Consider the following 18906-nt stretch of genomic DNA (forward strand, 5'->3'; position numbering starts at 1 on the left):
CCCTCAGAAGATGTCGGGGTAGCCCCTTTAAGACAAGCGCGCCGCGCCACCGCGGCAGGGCGCGTGCGCGCAGGGGCGGTGACCGCCACGCGGGCGAGCGGCAAGATGGCGGCGGTCTGAGGGCGGCCATGGCGGGGGCGCTGAGGGCGATCAGGACGGCGGGGCCGGCGCGGCCGTTCCACTGCAGGGGCCTGGGCGGGGCAGCGGGGCCGCCGAGCACCCGCCAGCTGCGGGAGGCCGAAGAGGCCGCCCCAGTGTTCCAGTACACGGGGAAGGCGGCCAGGCGCAAGGACCGCGTGTTCGTGTGGGGCTTCAGCTACTCGGGCGCCCTGGGCGTCCCCAGCTTCGTGAAGCCTGATGCGGGCTGGAAGAAGCCGCGGCGTATCCAACCCACGCCGTACCGCCTGGAGACGGAGGAGAAGGTGGGCGCGGCCCGGCGAGGCTGCCGTTTTCCCCCCCGGAGCCTGGTCAGGGCTCTGCCCAGCGAGAACGGCGCTGCGGGATCGGGTTTAAGGGCTTTGCCGTGATTCACAGTTTTTTGTCGATATAACAGTGTTACTCGGGATGATTATTGGTATAACTGCAGCAGCATACAGGTTGGAAAGTATATATCTGTAGTTTTGTCAGAGGCATAAGAGAACTAGGGTGGGAAGAACATTTGCCAGAGAAAACGCGCCTCGCCTCCAGTGGCTCCGTGGCTCCTCCCACACGACAAATAGGAAGCTTGTCTTGAAAATATTACTCTTTTGCCTACGTGTTTCACTCGTTGTGCTCTGCTGTTCAGTGCAGAGAAGGTCAGAACATTCATAGAATATCTTGAGCTGGAAGGAACCCACATGGATCATCGACTCCAACTCCCGGCCCTGCACAGACACCCCAACAATCCCACCACGCACCCGAGAGCATAGTCCAAACACTCCTGGAGCTCTCTTGGTGCCGTGACCATTGCCTTGGGGAGCCTGTTCAGTGCCCGACCACTCTCTGCAGGAAGGACCTTTTCCTGATATCCAGCCTAACTCTGCCCTGACACAGCTCCGGCAGTTCCCTCAGGTCTTGTCACTGCTCACACAGAGGAGAGATCCATGCTGCCCCTCATGAGGAAGCTGCAGACCTCGATGAGGTCTGACCTCATTCTCCTCCAGGCTGAACAAACCAAGTGACCTCAGTTGCTCCTCACATGGCTTTTGTCCTGGGCTTTTTTTGGCAAAAGGAATAAAACGGGAATGTTATTCTTTTAAGATCTTTTTACTTGGTTGTTTTTTTTTTTTTTTGTAATCTGCTGATGCAGGTCAGCAGAGAGGTGTTCCTGTTGTGTTTGAATGAGGCCAAAATAATACAAAAATAAAGATGTATGCACATGAAAACAAAAAGGCAAAAAAATTGGACTTGAATTTGTGCCATCGTGCTTATCACAGAAAAATGTTTCTGATAATTTTTGCAAAATCGTACGTGCCTTGAATTCGGGCCGTATATGGATGTAGCTTAATGAGGGATGAATGCTGATGAACAAATAGTGTGGGCTGAAACTTGCTTTTCTAAGCCAGAATTGCTAACTGAATGGTGTGGGTTTTGTCTGTCTTTAAAGATATCCTCTGCTGCCTGTGGTTATGGATTCACACTGCTGGCCTCTAATACCACGGACATCACCAAAGTGTGGGGTACGGGGCTCAACAAGGATTCCCAGCTTGGATTCCAGAGGAGCAGAAGAGATCAAAGTAAGGATTGGAGTGTTTTAAAGATTTACAGGGTGGGGAGGGGGGGGGCACAAGAGGGTACTGCAGGATACCTGTAGTACAGGAAACTTCAGTTTGAAGGTGTGAAAAATATCAGGAGGCTTTGATGCAGTGCCAGGCTATGCTTGTTGGTTTTTTTTAAGAGATCTTTTTCTTGAACCTAACTGTGTTTTTCTGTGCTTTGTACTTGGTCAAGATGTGCCTCTGTTCTATACACTGCACTTCCAGTGTTTAGTTACATCCAGGCTGGAATGGAACTATTTATTCTGGAAAATGTGGACGTTGTTTAAGGGGTGGCTTTGAATCTATAGTTTATGATAGTAGACAATGTTAGGGGCTAGTTAATTAATCGATTTTGGCAGGGTGGTTTGCTCGCTTCTGTTGCCTATGCACTTATAAACTAAATTCCTTTCCCACAGAGCTCTTTTTATACAGTCGTTTGGTTGGTTGGGGTTTTTTTGGTTGTTTTGTTTGTGAAGCTATAGGGCGTTTTTTTAAATTATTTTAATAGCAAGTTGAATTTTGAAGGAAAACCACATTATTCAGTCATTCTGTCTTATTCTAGGCTCTTAAACCATTTAAGATAATGATTTCTGTGCAGAAAATGGACACTTTTCACCAAAGGCAAATAGGAGAAACACAAACTTTCATCATAAAATGGTTGTCTCTGAAGACATTCCTCCATAAACAGTCGAGGAAAATCATGTTAAAAGCAGTTTTTATAATGTGTAAGAGTGTAATGCATCTGATATGGGCAAAATCTTAAAGTTTTTGGAGAAGCAAAGAAAATTGCAGTTACAGTGCAGCATGCTGAGGTTTGCAGTGATGCTGCTTTGTGCTGGCACGCTGGATAGATCCCCAGCAGTGTGTGTGCACAGCAAGTGTGAGCTTAAACAGCAGCGGCAAAATGCAGGGGCTGGAAAAGCCTCTCCTGACTTCTGCTTTTAAGGGTTTCAGCTCTTGCTGTGTCTTCGTTCTGCACGTGCTGATGTCTCAGGTGTGTCTTGTGGTTGTCTTGCCTGTCATCTGACCTGGAGATTATTTTTGCCAGAGAATCCAGAAATAGGTTAAGTAGTTTTGCAGTTCAAGCCCTGCTAAGTAAGGGTTTGGCAGGATCTGTTGAAAGTGGGAATTCAACAGTGGGATTGCTACTGCTCCTTACTTCCCTCAGACAAGCTTTCTTTTGGGATGTGCTGCTCATTACTGTTTTACAAACTTACTTTGTTACCCACTGGTTCCAACACTGTCTCTGTAGATGCTTTATTTCCAGGGGAATTTGTGTCTGACTTTTAGATGGCTGTATCTGAACTACTAATATTTCATTCTTATCCTCTTCTTCCTTAGCCACCTCATTGCCTCTATTCTTCAAAATCCCTCAACCATCAGTGATGATTACCACAGATCCTAATAGCCTGTGTTGCACTGCTGGAAGGAACAGAGAGAGAGAGGAAAAGATTTTTTTGCTTTGTGACTTCCACGTGTCTTTAGACAGAGTTTTGGCTGCCTTTCAGCTCCTGCTCTATTGCATGGCAGGCACCCGCCATTCACAAACATCCTGTTGTCACATCCAGTGCCTGCCTATCCTCACATCCAGTAGTGTCTTACTGCAAAAGGGCTTGTGTAGATTTTCTAGGGTTTTTTTTTAATTATTATTTTTATTGAAGACAGTGAGAACCAGTTAAAGCACTGCTGCATGTGAGCAAAATATTTCTTTGAGTCCTCTGGGATTTGATGTCACTTGTTACAGTGACTTTCTTTGATATCAAAGCTTTTTATCTCCCCTTAACCTTTTACTTAGTACTGATTTATGTTTTGCTGTTCTTTTTTGCTCCCCCCCCCCATTGACTATAACTGATTACACATTCTTCAAGTTACTAAATCTTTTTCAAGTACAGCATGTCATTTTCTTTCATAAATGTTAGACCTCTTATTCCTTATGGAGCTAGCCTAGCTAGTCTTTCCTGCATTCCTTTTTTCTGAAAGAGCCTTTAATCTACTCTTCTTTAAATATAAAGCCCTAAGATTTTTTTGTTCACCTTTCCTGCTTTTTTTGTTGTTTGTGATTCTTGCTCTTGTATCTTGTTTGCAATATCCCCATTTTCACACAGTACTTAGTTTGTGCTTGGTGTTAAGCTCTAGTAGTCCAGCCTTATTCATCAAAGTGGTTGAACATATGGCTGAAAGCCTCAGTTTCTCAATTCTGCCACCTGAAGCCTTAATTCAGCCTTTAGGTGTGGCGGACCTTTGATTAGGCAGTGATATTGGCTTGAGCCTTCACCATGGCTTTTACCTTCTCTCTTTCTCTGCAATAAATTTCTGTCAGCCTCTGTCTTGGCTTTCTAAAATGTATCTGCATTTGTAACAAAGGAGAAGTGAGTATGTGAATGTACAACAGAATCAGCAAGTATATGCTAAATTTACTTTATGGAAGCTACTGACTTAACATTTTTCTGTCTTCATCAAGCTAAGGGCTATGAATATGTCTTGGAACCGTCTCCAATTCCATTACCACTGGAGAAGCCGCAGCAGACTCGAGTCTTGCAGGTGTCCTGTGGGAGAGCCCATTCCCTGATCCTGACAGATAGTGAAGGAGGTATAATGTCGCTTGTGCTGTGGACAAGGGATGCCTGACTATGCTTTTATTAAGAGCTCAAAAAAAAATTGATTTCTGTCCTTTAGAACTAGACCGACCCCAGGTGGGCTGTCTGCACCGTAAATGGAATACAGGCAGCTGTTGGCCTTTGTGGGATTGCTGCTGCAAGGGAGAAATGTGAGCTCTGCTTGGCTCAAACTGTAAATGTGTTGGGAGCTTTTTCACTCTGAGGTTTGTTTATCTTGCCTCAGGCCTGGCTGAAGTGCAGCCTGTTTGTCAGTTCACTCAGATGTTTTTGAATGCAGCTTTGGATGACTATGCCAATACTCCTGTGTTACTTTCCCCTTGGAGCTCTGGAGTGCTGCATTAATACAAGCAATTAATTAATTAATAGCCCTTTGTAGAGAAGATCCTGTTTGTGAATTATCTCTCCATGTCTTTGGGAATTCTGTGGTGCAGTGGCTTCAGTGCTGCACCAGGCGATTCAGTGCAGCTTCTCAGTGGGTGAGCTGGTTGGTTGGTTGATTTACCACTCCAATGGGAACACTGATCTACTTCTGAGTCTCCTTGACAACGCAGGATGAACCAGGCAATTCCTGACAAACAGCCAATGAATGGGCTCCAGGTACCACTGCTGTGCCTGCAACAATATTGCTGGGTTTTGTGGATGAAAATGGATTCGGTCACTTAAATTAAAGTGGACTTGCTTTGAAGAAAGCTTATGCCATTTTTCTGTTACAGTGCTCTCCCTTTCAGACTGAGAATGGCATGAAAATATTTTGTGGACCTGAAAACAGGCTTTCAGGGGATTGAACAGTAATAAAACTAATGCATTTTATCACTGTTTTTCAGTTTTCACAATGGGAAACAATTCTTATGGGCAGTGTGGCCGGAAGGTTATTGAAGATGAAATTTACAGGTGAGAATTGAAAGATCCTGAACTTTTTTAATGTTAAAAACATAATTGCATGAAAACAACTCTGCAGAAAAGCCTAAGGTGGGAAAAGTCTGGTAGTATAGGCATGCCATTTAAGATTAAGGAGTCTGAGAACAGGCTTTTGTGCTGCAGGCATCATACAAGTGGCCTGGCTTTGAACCTAGACTGGGCACTAATGTTCTGCTGACCACATTCACAAAAGACAAAAGGATGGTCAGCATGGGACAGTTCTCACAGGGCGTAGAGAGGAAACCCAGCCTTCATAAATTGCTTGAAGTAATTGGTGTTAGTAGTTGGGCTTTCTCCCTTTAATGGCTCAGAGCCCATGTGCAATTCCTGAGGGTGTTAGAAATGCCATTTAGTTATGAAAGAGGTGTGCTTTTGTTGAATCTCTGTTGTAACTGCCTCTATCTGTAGTGCTTTTCCTTCACAGGGTTTTTTTGTGGGCCACACCAAAGCATATGCTCAAAGTGCTCTGTAAGATAGCAGTGAGCAAGTGGATAGTGGGAATGTGTAAGTGGAAGTTTCTGATCCCTGGCAGGACCTAGAAGAAATCTTGCTCATTGCTCTCTCTGTGATCCACAGCACTTGGAGTGTAGAGTTTGAGAAAATAGCTGTAATTAGGTAGCTTTTGTTAGCCTTGATACTGCAGGTCAGTCATTGGATTGTTCATAATTCCTGGTATTGTGAAAGAATGACAGGGATGTTAGCACTACACTGCGCTCTGGAATATTTGGTTAATCTCTAGTTAAGTGTAGTGTTTATATAGGTGCTGCAGTATTATGTAGTGTCTGTGCTCATTCTATGCTAGGGACCATCTTTGAGGATTGCTCCTACCCCTAATTCCCATGGAAAGTTATATTTAAAAAGTGACAGTTCTTAATTTCTTAAAGAAGAGAATGTAAAATTATGTTCCTTCTTCATGCAGTTATTTTGCATGTGGAACTACACGTGGACAAATCTCTTCTTGAAATAATAAAGTGCCTTTCAGTAAAGGCAGGTTTACCTTTGCTTTTTTCAGTTGCAGTCCTCTGAAATCTTCTGTGTTGTCTTTTTTCTTCTCGGTGGTTGTTTGGTGTCTAGTGAAAGCTATCTCATTCATCAGCTGAAGGAGTTTGACAGCAGAGTTGTCCAGGTAAGAGGATCATCTGAACTCAGTTCTGAAGATGGATTGAAAGCTGAGCTCAGAGGGTGGCAGTCATTGGCATGAAGCCAAGTTGAAACCGGTAAGGAGTGCTGTGTCCCAGGGGTCAGTACTGGGTCCAGTCCTGTTTACTTTTTCACTAGTGGTCTGGATCACTGAGTGTACACTTATACACTTAGCAGGTTAACAGATGGCATAAACTGTGAGGAGTGGCTGATAAACCAGAGGATGGTGCTGCCATCCAGAGGCTGGAGAATTGGGCCTATGTGAACCTTATCAAGTTCAGCAAGGGGAAGGGCCAGGTCCTGCCACTGGGTAGGAGCAGCCCCAGACACCACTGTGTGCTGGGGATGACTGGCTGTGAGGAAAAGGCCCTGGGGGTTCTGGTGGACGCCATGTTGGCCATGAGCTGGCAGTGTGCCCTTGCTGCAGAGAAGGCAAATGATACCCTGGGCTGCATTAGGAGGAGCGTTACGTGCAGGTCAAGGGAGGTGGTTCTTCCTTTCTGCTCGGCATTGTTGAAGTACAGTGTCCATTTCTGGGCTTGCCAGTACAGGGAGGTCATTCTGACACCTCATCTCTTCCTGTCCTGATTTCTTGTTCCTCTTGTCAATTTTATATTGCTTGGGAGTTGTTTTAGTTTGAATTTTGTCTTTCCCTTTTCAAAAGTGAGCTGTGAGACCATCACTTAGACTAGCCAGCATTTCTCTAGGGCAGGTTCCCTGGAGAGCAAGGGACTGCAGAGCAGCAGAAACACCACTATGCCTGCCATGGCTGCAGTATTCCCAGGAACAGTTTGTTAGTATATCTGTGCCCTTGTAGACATACTCTATGGGCAAACATTGCTCCTGTTTCAAGGAAGGGTCATTCAGTTAGGTTTACCTAATGAGACTGTGGCATGGTACAACCTGAAAATGTTTTGAATTAGGCTGGTAAACTTCTGTTTGGACTTTTCATGGTTTTATTTTTTCTAGGGGGTTGAATACTTGGTACCTGTTTGTACTTTGATACCAGTTATGTGCTTGATATTGGTAGTGCCTCTCTTACCTTGTTGATTAAATCCCTTTAATCTTTGGCTAATTTTTAATGTCTGCTTTTGAATAACTTTTTGCTTGGCTTTAATTCATGCCAAGCCTGTGGCAAACATGATTGCTAGTTCAACATAAATGTAGATTTGAGAACAGCTGTGTGCCTAGAGCACTTACATGCAAGGAATCAATAGCGGTTTGTAGCTGGCATCAAGAGCCATGTCGTTAGCACTCTGGGAAAGGAGAGCTCTTATTTACCCTTTGCTGTTTTATTGTGTTGTACTGCTGAATTGAGCTTTCTTTCCCTGTTGGATTTCAGAACAAATCAACTGCAACATCACTTTCCGTCAAAAATATGCTGCTGGTTTTGGCGTTGTATCTTGCTGTTCAGTGTTGTATCCTGCTGTTCTTGGTCTTCCCCATCTGTAGAGCCATTTGATCAGGAGAGAAAGGTCAAAATCTGAAGTGATGGGCATTGTAGAGGCTCAGTTTATCTGCCAGTAATGCTTCATTACATTGAGTCTGAACACATGACCTTTCCTGACCAGCTCTGACTTTTTGTTTGTGTGCAGGTAGCGTGTGGGCAGGACCACAGTCTGTTTAGAACCAAGAAAGGCTCAGTCTATGCATGTGGATGGGGAGCTGATGGACAGACAGGTAGGAGCTCAGCTCAGCTTGCTTTTCAGGGAATTGATGAATATAGCAAGTTGTCACAATTCACAGCTTATGATATGTATTTGTCATGCATGTGTGGACAGAAAGGGGCTGGTATGTTTCCAGCTGTGTGCAGATGTTCTTGGTACTCTTGTATAACCAAACTGAGACAATCCAGTTCATTTTTGGAGGAGCTTTAGGATGCCACGCAAGGCAATCCAAGCATGCAGTCTGAGGAGAATGTGTGCTGTTGAAAGCTTCTGAGGGGATGTGGAAGTGACATGGGGAGTTTAGCTCCCCAGTTCTGTGCAGGCTTTGCCTTCCTGATTCTTGTTTCAGGATCTGTTTTGCTTCTTGCTCTTTTGAACTGACTAAGCTCTTTGGCAGCCTCTGCTATCTTAGCATGGGATCTTTGGGCAGGCACTTTTTCTGGTGGCTTTTGCTGTCAGAGAACTTCCTCACATTCATTCCTACTGTTGAGTCCTGCTGTTCCCAAAGCTGTGTTCCTCCCATGTTTTTTTGTGCCAATATGCTGTAGCCCATTTTTCTGTCATCTACATTCTGGTCTCTTTTCCAGGCAGCAATTTGTTTTGTAAAGCATTTGCTTCCCAGCCTCTTTTGCCACTTCCCTTGCTGTTGTCTAACTGATTGCAGTGTGCTGTCACTCATGGCTCTCCTTGCAGAAGACAGGATGCAGCCAGCTTGTGAAACTTCATCTCTTGTCAGGATATCTGCCTGGCTTTGTTACTGTTCTTCAAACACTTTGGTCCATGCAGACAAGAGAGATGAGACTGTTTTCCAGGTGTGATCGTATAAAGTTGTTGTGTACTCCAGAGAGGTAGTTTTGGCTACTGGAAGTGGTGTTTATGGCTGCTTGTCCATTGAAGCTAAGCAGTATGGACAGAAAGATGTCTTTTGGAGGATGCCTGATTTTGTTACATGACAAAATGGTCCTATGCAGGTGTTAAAAGTGCATCTGGAAAAAATTCTTCATCATCTCTCAGCTTTTTTTTCTTTCAGGTCTCGGACACTACAACATCACCAGTGTTCCTACTAAGCTACGTGGTGACATTGCTGGAGTAAACATTATCCAGGTCTCTTCCTATGGGGACTGTTGTCTGGCTGTTTCAGATGAAGGAGATGTCTTTGGTTGGGGAAATTCAGAATACTTGCAGTTGGCATCTGTCACAGAAACCACACAGGTCAGTTGGCCTGGGAGTGTGTTTTTACATGTTTCAATTCAGCTGCTGTGCACAGAGTTAAAGATGATGCACTTATCCCTGCTCTGGGTCCTTCTGACAGCAGTGTAAATTGATATAAACTAATACTACTAACAGACTGCTTTTACCTATGCTTATAAAACCAACCTATCTGACATGTTTGTATAGTTTTAGGGCACTATGTTTCCCAGCTTTAATAGGCAAAGGCTTCTGTCTCCTCACCCCAGTTTGTTAGTCTAAGAACTCCATGAGACCCAGCTCAAGCGCTTTTGCAAGTTTCAGGACAGGAATTAGTCTTTTGGCTGGCTAATCTAGAATTTCGAATGGACATCCTTAGTAGGTTTATAACTGAGTCTTAAACAAATTCCAGTGTCTCACAGATAAAAGTTTTTTTGCAGCATGCTTACATGGGACAAAAATACAACGCTGACTTCACACTAGGCATTGTAGTACTGAACTCGTTAGGCAGATGGTCTCATCTTACAGTTAGTTTAGGAAGTGGAGTGAGGGAATTAATTAATACTCAAGCTACTCTTGGCAGAAGGCTCAGAGCAGACAGTTGCATTAGAATGGCTTTAGCAAAATTTTAGAAACCTTTGTTTCCCATGCCTCTGCTGATGTATCCTTAATGTAGGGCTAAATCCTGAGACCTGTAATGCCTGAAGACGGTTATGCTGTGTAGTAGTTTTCCTGGCTGGATGGAGGTCAGAGGGGTCTGAAATGGATGAATGGCAAAAACAAGAGTCTTAGCTACAATATAGATGAGGTCCAAATTGTGGAATAGCAGAGCTGTGAAATCAGAGACTGCTCTTTACATGTGTCAAGCTGTCTATGTTTCTGTTGTGTTGGACTGTACCAAATAAGTGCAATTTTCTTCTAGTGATTTTTCTTCAGAATGTTCAAAAATGCCACTGCAAACCAAATTTTAGTGATCTAGTCCATCGTGAAAACTTGCAAACATGTTTACGTATTGACTTCCCTGTTGTGTCTGACTTGGAGAACCAAGGGATAGAAGCAGACATTAGGCATTCCTAGCCTTGTTGTCTTTCATATAAGCTTTTCAGTGGGTAACCTTTTCCACCTTGTCCTCACCTTAATGAATTTCATGTAGTTTTTTTTTTTAATTTTTGGACTTGCAGTTACTCTGTTATTCAGGCAATAAAGGTTATGTCAGGAATCCAGTGTATGTAAGCTCTAACCAGAACTAGAGAATAAGTTAAAATGTGTGTCTGGTTTGCAGTTTACCTTGTGTCTGACAACTCCTCTGCAATCTCATACAGGTGAATGTTCCCAGACATTTGCCATTCAAGATTGGGAAGATAAAGGAGGCTGCCTGTGGAGGGACTGGCAATGCTGTGCTAACAGGTGAGTTCACTTCTAGGATCATTCACTTTAGTGCAAGGCCATGCAGTTGGTGAATTGTAACATCGTGGAACAAACATGTTGTTTTCTGGAAATAGGTAAGTACTGTCCATGACGAGGAGAGCTGTGAGACTGAGAAATCTGTGATTTAAGAATGTACTAGAGGAGTTGTTTTCACTAGTACAGAGCATTGCTTCCAGTGTGTGCCGTTTTGAGAGCTTCTGCAGACTAGAACAAGAGTATGGCTGCTGTTGCCTGTCACACGGGCCGTGTGTGGCCTTTGATGAGTATGGATATAGGGAGGAAGTAAGGCCACACTTCAGACTCTGTATGAATCTGACATGTTTATAAATCTGATAAACTAGGACAGAAAGTAGAGTTCTGAGAACAGTGAAAGTCGGCAGCAGTTTCTTAGTGACTGTTCCTTAGTGGCTGGGGAGCACAGCTAGAGGCTTGCTGAGTGAAGGAATGAGGGAGGGGATTGTACTGCTTTTATGAAGGATTATCTTGAGGAAGATGTTCATATTTATGATGGAGTCGTCGTGATGACCAGACATTTGAGCTTCTAGCGTGAAGGGAACAGAGCTAGCTGACGTAGAAACTTACTCTGTCTTACACTGCTGACTTTCTCAAGCACCCAGCTTAAGGCAGAATGCCAGGCAGAGTGATGAGCTTACTGGTGGTTTGGGCACGCCTCAAAGGAGAAAGCCATGATAATAAACCCTCAACCTCTATCCCATCAGTCAGTAAGCTGAAGTATTTTATCCAGCCCACACTGTCTTGGCATTATTTCCCTATGAAAGTTTTGCCTGGGAAGCTTGACTGCTTACACATCTTAGGAAAAAACTGAGGCATTTGGATGAGAATGCATTGTTTGCAGATTTGAAATAATCAAAAGGTGTTAGACTGGTCTGTGAGAAAGGAAAATATTGCTTTGGTTTTGATTAACTCTTGGTCGTGGCATGAATTTCACAAGCACAGACTTTCTTACAGAATGTGTTCTTATTATAATACAGAAGAAGGAAATATTTTTGTCTGGGGATATGGAATTCTTGGGAAAGGACCAAACCTAATAGAGACAGCAGTGCCAGAGATGATCCCACCCAGCCTTTTTGGCTGGTCAGACTTCAATTCGGACATCTGTGTTGCTCATATTCGCTGTGGACTCGGCCAGTTTGCAGCACTTACGAGTAAGTTTCTCATCCTCCTGTCGTGGGGAAGTCAGATTGCTGTGTTATTGGCAGAAAAGAAGACAAACCAAAAGAAAAAAAAAAAAAAAACCACAAAAAAAGCACCCATCTTTCTTGAAACTGAAAGCACACCGGAATGCAGCGGGGGGGCAGGCAGCAGGTTTCTGGCATACATACTGTGCTAACTTATGCATTAGTTAAGAAAGTGTTATTTGTCTAAAGCAAACAAAAAAACTTCTCTCAAACAGGAAACCTGGAAAGTTTTTCCATTTCTCTGTGCAGAATTTGTGCACTTTAGGAGCAGCACGAATTTATAAATGATAAATGAACAAATTAAAACTGAGTCTAAGTGGAGCTGGATGTCAGGGTTTCTTGGCATTTCTGACCAATTGAGTTAACAGCCCGATGTGGGCAGACCCGGACATTTAATATGCAAAGGGTATCACACTGCTCTGTGCACCCTGTGTGGGTTCCCAGCCTTAGAAGGGTTTGGAATTTGAAAGTCATTTGACATCAAGCAGCAGAGGGCAGCAGCACAGACACCCACAGTGAGTGTTTGTGGAGGGGCACTTCAGTGCCGGTGCTGTGTCGTTTGGGGCAAGCGGCGTATGTGACACTGTCAGTCTTGTTGCAGGGTGCTTGTAACTGGGCTCCCCTTAGTGTTCAAGAAGTATTAGAAACCATGTTTTGATTAAATTATACATACTTTATAGATTGTGCTTTGGTTGTCTCTGCAGTGGGGCTGATCCAAACACTTCCAAGATCTACATATTTTCCTGAGGAGCATAAAACTTTTAACTCTGTTAAACACAAGTTTTTGCTTTTCCCCAGCTGTCGTTAGGTCACTTCTGTCAAGCAGCTGAATAAGCAGTCCCCAGGTGATGGCTTGGGACAGGTCTCACTGTCTTGCTTACTGGATTTGCTCTGCTTATAGCTGATATGGATCAGTTCCAATTGTCTGACTTCCAGCACAAATGATTCATTTCTCAAATGATTCCCTGGAATTTCTTCTGCTGTACTCTTTCTTCGAATAAAATGCTAAAGCAATAGCTGTAAGAGGGGGAAACAAAGACTTGTGCACAGAACTTGTTGTTTGTCCTGCTCATTAGGCATTTTCCCCAAACACAGGTACATTTATTGTACCTTGAAGTAAATTGGTGGCTGTCATACTGCTTGTATAACCCTGTATACTCCCAGAAGCACTGTAGCCACATTTGCCAACATCACAAATAGAATTTGTCCTTTTTAATGTCTCTGTTCTTTTCTATTATTTTTTTTCTCCTGTATAGACAGAGGAGAACTGTTTGTATGGGGCAAGAATCTAAGAGGGTGCCTGGGAACTGGAAGAATGGAAGACCAGTATTTCCCATGGAGGGTAAGGATTGTGATATTAATGCCAAGAGTATATTCTTTGGCTAGTTTTTTTGTGTGGTTTTGTTGAGTAATTCTGAAAGAACTGGAAGTCTAAGATGACTGTAGAAGTGCTTTGTTTTCCAGAGGTCCTTGTGTAGTCTCCGTAGGGATGGAGGTATTCATTAAACCTTTTAGTCTACTTATTCAGCTGTTTTCATAGCTGTTGCATAGCACTTCCAGTTCTACTCCCTTCCCTCAGATGGCTCTGAGAGCCAGACTCAGTGAATGTAGAAGAGTCCTTGGCTCTGGAGTTCAGCCTAACTGATGTACCTGGTCTCTATGAAGGCCAAGTAGGAGAGGAGGTAGGCACTCAGAGGGACTACTCTGGAGTTCCTGTTCATGTGTCTGAGCTTGCAGTGGATGTGTTTCTGTAATATGTTTTCTCCTCCTTGTAAACATGAATAGAATCAGACCAGCTCTGGAACATTTGCCTAAAATCACATTGCTGTGGCTGAGTGGAATTTCTGAATTCCCCAAGTGTGGCACATCCAGGTTTCCCTATGTGTGGATGTTGGGGGTTGTGCTCCTTCAGACAGCCAACTCCTGTCTCACAGTGCTATGGCAATGTGCCAGGATCCTTGTCTGTGACCTCCTCTTGTCCAAGAATTGGCCAGCTGTCCTCTCTCTTAGCTCTAAGGAAAAACTTGCTTTTTTAGCCTCTGCTTTCCTCAAGTTTGAGGTCAGCTTTAAGTGAAGGAGCCTGTAATTTCAGGAGTAAGGAGTTGGTCTCTTAGTCAAAGCACAAACTGCCTTAGGCTGAGTTGAGCCTTTGCCTTGTTCCAGTTCTTGCTGATGAGAGAAGAGGCAAATCCTTGTGGTACTTGGGCAGATGCTCTGTTCAGTCATGCTGCTTCTGCTGCTGAACAGATGGGCTGAGGCTACAGTCTCATAGTCTGCTAGTGAGCCAGCTCTCCTGTCCTTCCAAAGCTTTATGTGCTTCTGTGGAGGAAAAAGAGGAGTATTTCACAGCTCAGTGCGCAAGCATGCCTGGTGCTAAATCTTGTTCTTTCTGGGTTTTCAAGTTGGCACTTCCATTGGTACAAGGCCCTGTGAAACCAGCTGGCATGTTGAGCAGAAGAGCTTGAGAAATAGTATATATCAGGTGCAAAGTACTAGCTTGATAAATAACCCATTCTCATGTATCTCATCCAGGTGACTGTACCCGGTGAGGTGGTGGATGTGGCCTGTGGAGTTGATCATATGGTAAGCTTGGTCAAGTCTTTTACCTAGCAATGCTGCTGGACCTCAGCACCGTGCCAGGGCGATGGAGGGACTTGGTGATGGGCTTCTTGGAAAGGAAGACTCATTCTGTGAAGCCAAGTGATTGTGAACAGAGACAGCCATAGCAGTGCCTGGGTGTGTTGTCATCTCTGCATTGTTGAAACACTCTGCCCTGGCTGCAGAAAGGAAGCACATTCCTTGAGGAGTGTGGAAATGCAGAGTGTTCTGGCTGGTTCATGATGAGCTCCCTGAGAATCTGAGGCCCAGCCCCAAGCTGGTGAGCCTCCCTGTGCCTGAGGATGAAGAGCATCTCCCTCAAGGAAGGCTGGCATGGCATGAAATCTACAGCATAGGACATTGATTTATGGACACTCCCTGTCACCAGCTCTGGGGTGTCAGTGTTGAGCAGAGCCAAACTATTTCTCAAGGGGAAGGGTTTTTTTTTTATAGCTGTTTTTTATGTGGAAGAGAGGTTTTGCTGGCTCTTGAAGCCCATCACAGCTGTCCTGAGTGGCCGCCCCCAGCTGCACTGTGCCTGGGCTGCTGGCCCATGCGGAAACTGGATGCACAGCTGGATACAGCGTGGTGGCCTAAAGGCAGTGGTGTGTCCATGGGCTGTTGCAGGCTTTCTGTGTCAGCACTAAAGGCTGAAGAGCCGAGGAACACATTCGAAGAGTGAGAACCTGTTTTCAGGGGAAAGTACTGTTAAATAAGACAGCAGGGAAAGATCAGTCCCAGGCTGTCTGCGCTGCTGTGGCTGTGGGAGGACAGATAGATGGTGACAGAAGCCCATCTAGCCTATCATGGGAGGGAGGCTGGAAACAAAGTCCCTGCTCAGATACCTGCTGACTTGGTGCTCAGGCATGGATCTCAGCAGTGCTCACTACTCCTCGGGTACTTTTGTCTCCTTGTGCTGATCATACAACACGGTCTTTGATTTTTTTGGGGGGAGTCCCTGCACTCTTTCTGTTTTCAGAGGTATGGCAGCTCTCAGTTGCAGTTAGCCGGAGTTTTCAGGATTGCCTAGCAGGGGAAGGAGTCTTAATGAGTGAGAAGCAGAGCCTCATTCCTTGGTACCTTCTTAGCAGTAAGGTGATGGAAATAGGATGCAGGCACTTACCAGTTTCACATCCAAGAATGGGAAACTGTCCCCTGTGAAACACTCCAAACATCAAGCAGAATTGTCTTTTCTCTCTGTGGGGTACTTCTAGTGTGCAAATTATTTTGTCAATATCCAAGCTGATATGTTTTAAATAAAGTGATTATAAAGTCTTTATCAGTAGTAATAGGAATATTCTTGAGCATGACTTCATACATGAGCCTCTCTGTCTTGCACTCTGCATTTAAACTTCAGCATTTTGGTTCACAGTGATGTGGAACAACTTCTGTCAGCTGAGCCACCTTCACACCTGCAGAACTCATACTGTTGTAGTCAGGCACTGCATCTGTGGCCCCAGGGACACCACATACTCACATTTTGGCTTCCTTAGGTGAAAGTCTGTACCAAAACTCAGGGTTTAAACTTTACCTTGATGAAGTAAGTCTTGAAGGGCTTTTCATAAAATACAGGAAAGGTGGACCAGTGTACACAGAAATAGAGACACATCTCTCAGTTCTTACCGACGTTCCTGTGAAACAGGTGTTGCTGGGTGGGTTGAGGCAGAACAAGCAGAAAGCTCCTGTAAAATTGGTAGACCTTCACTGCTGTGAATTCTCATTTAGTTAGCTTTAATTTATACCTGATTCTACATGTGACTTGGGCAACTTGTGCTGTCCAAGCATGTCTTGTTAGCCTCATGGAAGTAGCTGTGCCCTTTTAATATGAAGAGGCTTATTAAAGCATTGAAAACAAATTCAAAAACTCTTGTAAGAAAGGTGTTACAATTCCCGTCACGATGTTGCTGTTGAGGAGGGCTGGTTAGTGCTGGGCTCTCAGCTGCTCTCATGCACAGCTGTTACCCAATGCATCTTGGGGCTGGACCTTCTGCAGAGCTGGGATGAGTTAGTGCCATGTCATACCTTGTTGTGTAGCAATCTTGCTGTGCAATAAATTGAAAATTCTGCGTGTTAATGAGATGCCAGTGAGGTCTTGAGCCCTAAATAGAAGTGTTGTATGGCTTAATGCAGTGGGGGCATTTGCGCTTTCATTACACTGTCTGTGGGATTCTCAGACCCTGCTTGGTGGGAACCAGGTTAGTGGCACTGGGTCTGCAGTTCAGCAAGACCAGCACTCACCTTTGTTTTGGTTACAGTGGCAGGGGGGCAATTCGACCTTGGTCAGGTGCGGCCCAAGCTGCTCTGTTACCATCTCCCCTGCATCAACAGGACAGAGGGAGAAGAGCTAAAGGAAAGCATGTGGGTTGGGATAAGGACAGGGCATCACTTACACGTTACCATCATAAGCACAACAGATTCATATTGGAGAAATTATTTTATTGCTGAGGAATAAGAAGAAATCTAAAAGTGCTTTTCCCATACCTTTCTCTTCTTGCCAGGCTCATCCTTAATCCTGGTTTTTCTCTCTCCTCCCTTTCCTGCACTGACCTTGGTGTCTGCATGGTTGTCTCTCACAGATTCTCACTCTATCCTGGCTGCTGCTGTGCAGCAGTTTTTCCCCCTTCTAAAGTGTGTTCTCCCAGAGATGCTGCCAGCATTGCTGATAGGCTCGGTCTTGGCTCAGAAAATGAAAATACCCTCTTCACCCTGCCACCCCTTACCTGTTGAAGGCAGGCCCAACCTGCATGGCTTGTGCTCCTCCCACAGGATGAGGGACCCTGCCATGCTGGGGTGACCCCAGGTCACCACCAGTGTGCACTGCAAGGCAACTTTGTATCATTTTGTCCTTCAAAGTATGGTAAAGTAGCCCAAAATACACCTGCATTCCTAAATATACCTGCAGCGAGGGGGGTGGGGGCCAGGGATGCACATGGGGAGCAGCTCAAATTAGAGCTAGAATAACCTACTTGATTTGGCATTGATTACACGAGTAATTCACTCTCTGAACAGCACCATGCCGGCACGTTTGGTTTAAAATAGCCCAGAAGGGCACAGAGCCCTGTGCATGTACAGCTCCGAGCACAGCAGTGGCTGAGGGCTGAAGAAGCTGCAGGAGAGATGGATGAAAGGTTCAAGCCCAAGTGCCCTGTCCACACCCTGCCATCCTGCTGGCAATTTCCTGCTGGAGAGCTGGCCTCAGCATGGCCCCTGGGCCACCTCGTGAGCCCCTGCACAGCAAGACTGGGCTCATCTTGTCAGCAAAGTGCCCAACTGGGGATAAAACACACGAGTGCCTGTAAGACAAAGATTATCTTGGGCACTTGTTGCATTACAACAGATTCTTTTCTCTGCAGGATCCTTCAAAAACAAATGACTCAGAGAACTAATAATTAGCCTGCAGCATTCAAAATAATAACTCCTAAAATAATATTACTTCATCATGACTCATCAGAATCTATTTTTGTAGCATTTTTTGCAAGGGACTGGAGCCTTGCCCATCCCCCAGTGGCCCAGCACCTCCTGCTCAAAGGTGTGAACCTGGGCAGGTGAGGTAACTCAAATGCTAAAAGCCTCTCAGTGTGTGCAGTGTCTTCAGGGTCTGAACACCAGTTTAACAGCCTAAATCCTGTTATTTACCCTAAGATGACAGCTGCTTTTGCAGGGAGTGACAGGCAGTGCTGAGATTGTATGGCAGTGCCTGTGTTGATTTATTTGTGTATTAATGGATTAAACCCTCAAGGCAGTGCTCTGCAATAAGGCTGCATTTCAGATTAGCAATCCCACACTATTTTCTTACATGAAGGCTCTTATACTTGACTGGAAGAGTAAAAAATATGTTACACTGTGCTAAGAAGGAGATACTTTTCTTGAGCACAGTTTATGCAGTTGAGCTGCTTCCCTTTAAACATCCACTATAAATGGTTACAACTGCGAGAGGGTGATGATACGCCTGATTTCACTGTTTTTCTTGCACATTTCAGCCAGGTTCTTCAGCTCCTCCTTGCAGAGAATCATGTGGCAATGGTGCTGTGCAGCCACGCTGCTGACTGAGACTCAGGACCCAGCAGTGACTGCCCTAATGTAAGCCATGAAAGGGCTGCAGGGCTCTGGGGATGCTTCACCGGGATCTCTGCTGGAGCTCTCCAGGCTCCTGGGCATCTTGCACCCTGCGGTGAGCCGGTAAAACTAAGTCTGGCAAATACACTAGCAGCATCTCCCTTTGTCTTTTAAGGAAATAGGATGGGGCATGTTTGTGGCTCCCAGAGAAGAGCTGAAGGATGGAAATGGTGGTGGGTACCATCAGTAGGGGTACAGTACACCTGGTGATAGGTCCTGGACACTGGAGAGCCTTGGGGATGTCTGCTGGCCTTCCTAAATGGTGTGAGGCCCAGTGTGGCTGTAAGCAAAAGAAATT

General features: G+C 45.0%; 2 protein-coding genes across 4 annotated transcripts in view; one reads left to right on the top strand and one right to left on the bottom strand.

Annotated features, from left to right (window-relative positions):
• Positions 1-93: 93 nt before the first annotated feature.
• Positions 94-18553, top strand: RCC1L (RCC1 like). Of its 3 annotated transcripts, XM_039379516.1 has the most exons (12): positions 94-422; positions 1586-1715; positions 4198-4326; positions 5179-5245; positions 6347-6398; positions 8008-8092; positions 9110-9291; positions 10590-10674; positions 11688-11861; positions 13151-13236; positions 14427-14477; positions 18473-18553. In XM_039379516.1, the coding sequence occupies exons 1-12, from the start codon at positions 129-131 to the stop codon at positions 18536-18538; spliced, it is 1401 nt and encodes a 466-aa protein (XP_039235450.1). In that variant the 5' UTR covers positions 94-128; the 3' UTR covers positions 18539-18553. The 3 variants fall into 3 exon arrangements, with proteins under 3 accessions (XP_039235450.1, XP_027605766.1, XP_027605765.1); XM_027749964.2 differs by lacking the exon at positions 18473-18553 and having other exon boundaries at positions 96-422; positions 14427-15771; XM_027749965.2 differs by lacking the exons at positions 11688-11861; positions 18473-18553 and having other exon boundaries at positions 14427-15771.
• The window catches only part of CASTOR2 (cytosolic arginine sensor for mTORC1 subunit 2), a 137338-nt gene continuing 135339 nt past the window's right edge, over positions 16908-18906 (bottom strand). The window contains exon 9 of the mRNA XM_039379517.1: positions 16908-18888. Coding sequence (XP_039235451.1) covers positions 18610-18888 — 279 coding nt within the window. The 3' untranslated portion in view covers positions 16908-18609. The remainder of the gene's footprint in view (positions 18889-18906) is intronic.

Source organism: Pipra filicauda, unplaced genomic scaffold (assembly GCF_003945595.2).
Source record: "Pipra filicauda isolate LSUMZ 115617 unplaced genomic scaffold, ASM394559v2 scaffold16_size7369187_pilon, whole genome shotgun sequence".
Classification (NCBI taxonomy): domain Eukaryota; kingdom Metazoa; phylum Chordata; class Aves; order Passeriformes; family Pipridae; genus Pipra; species Pipra filicauda.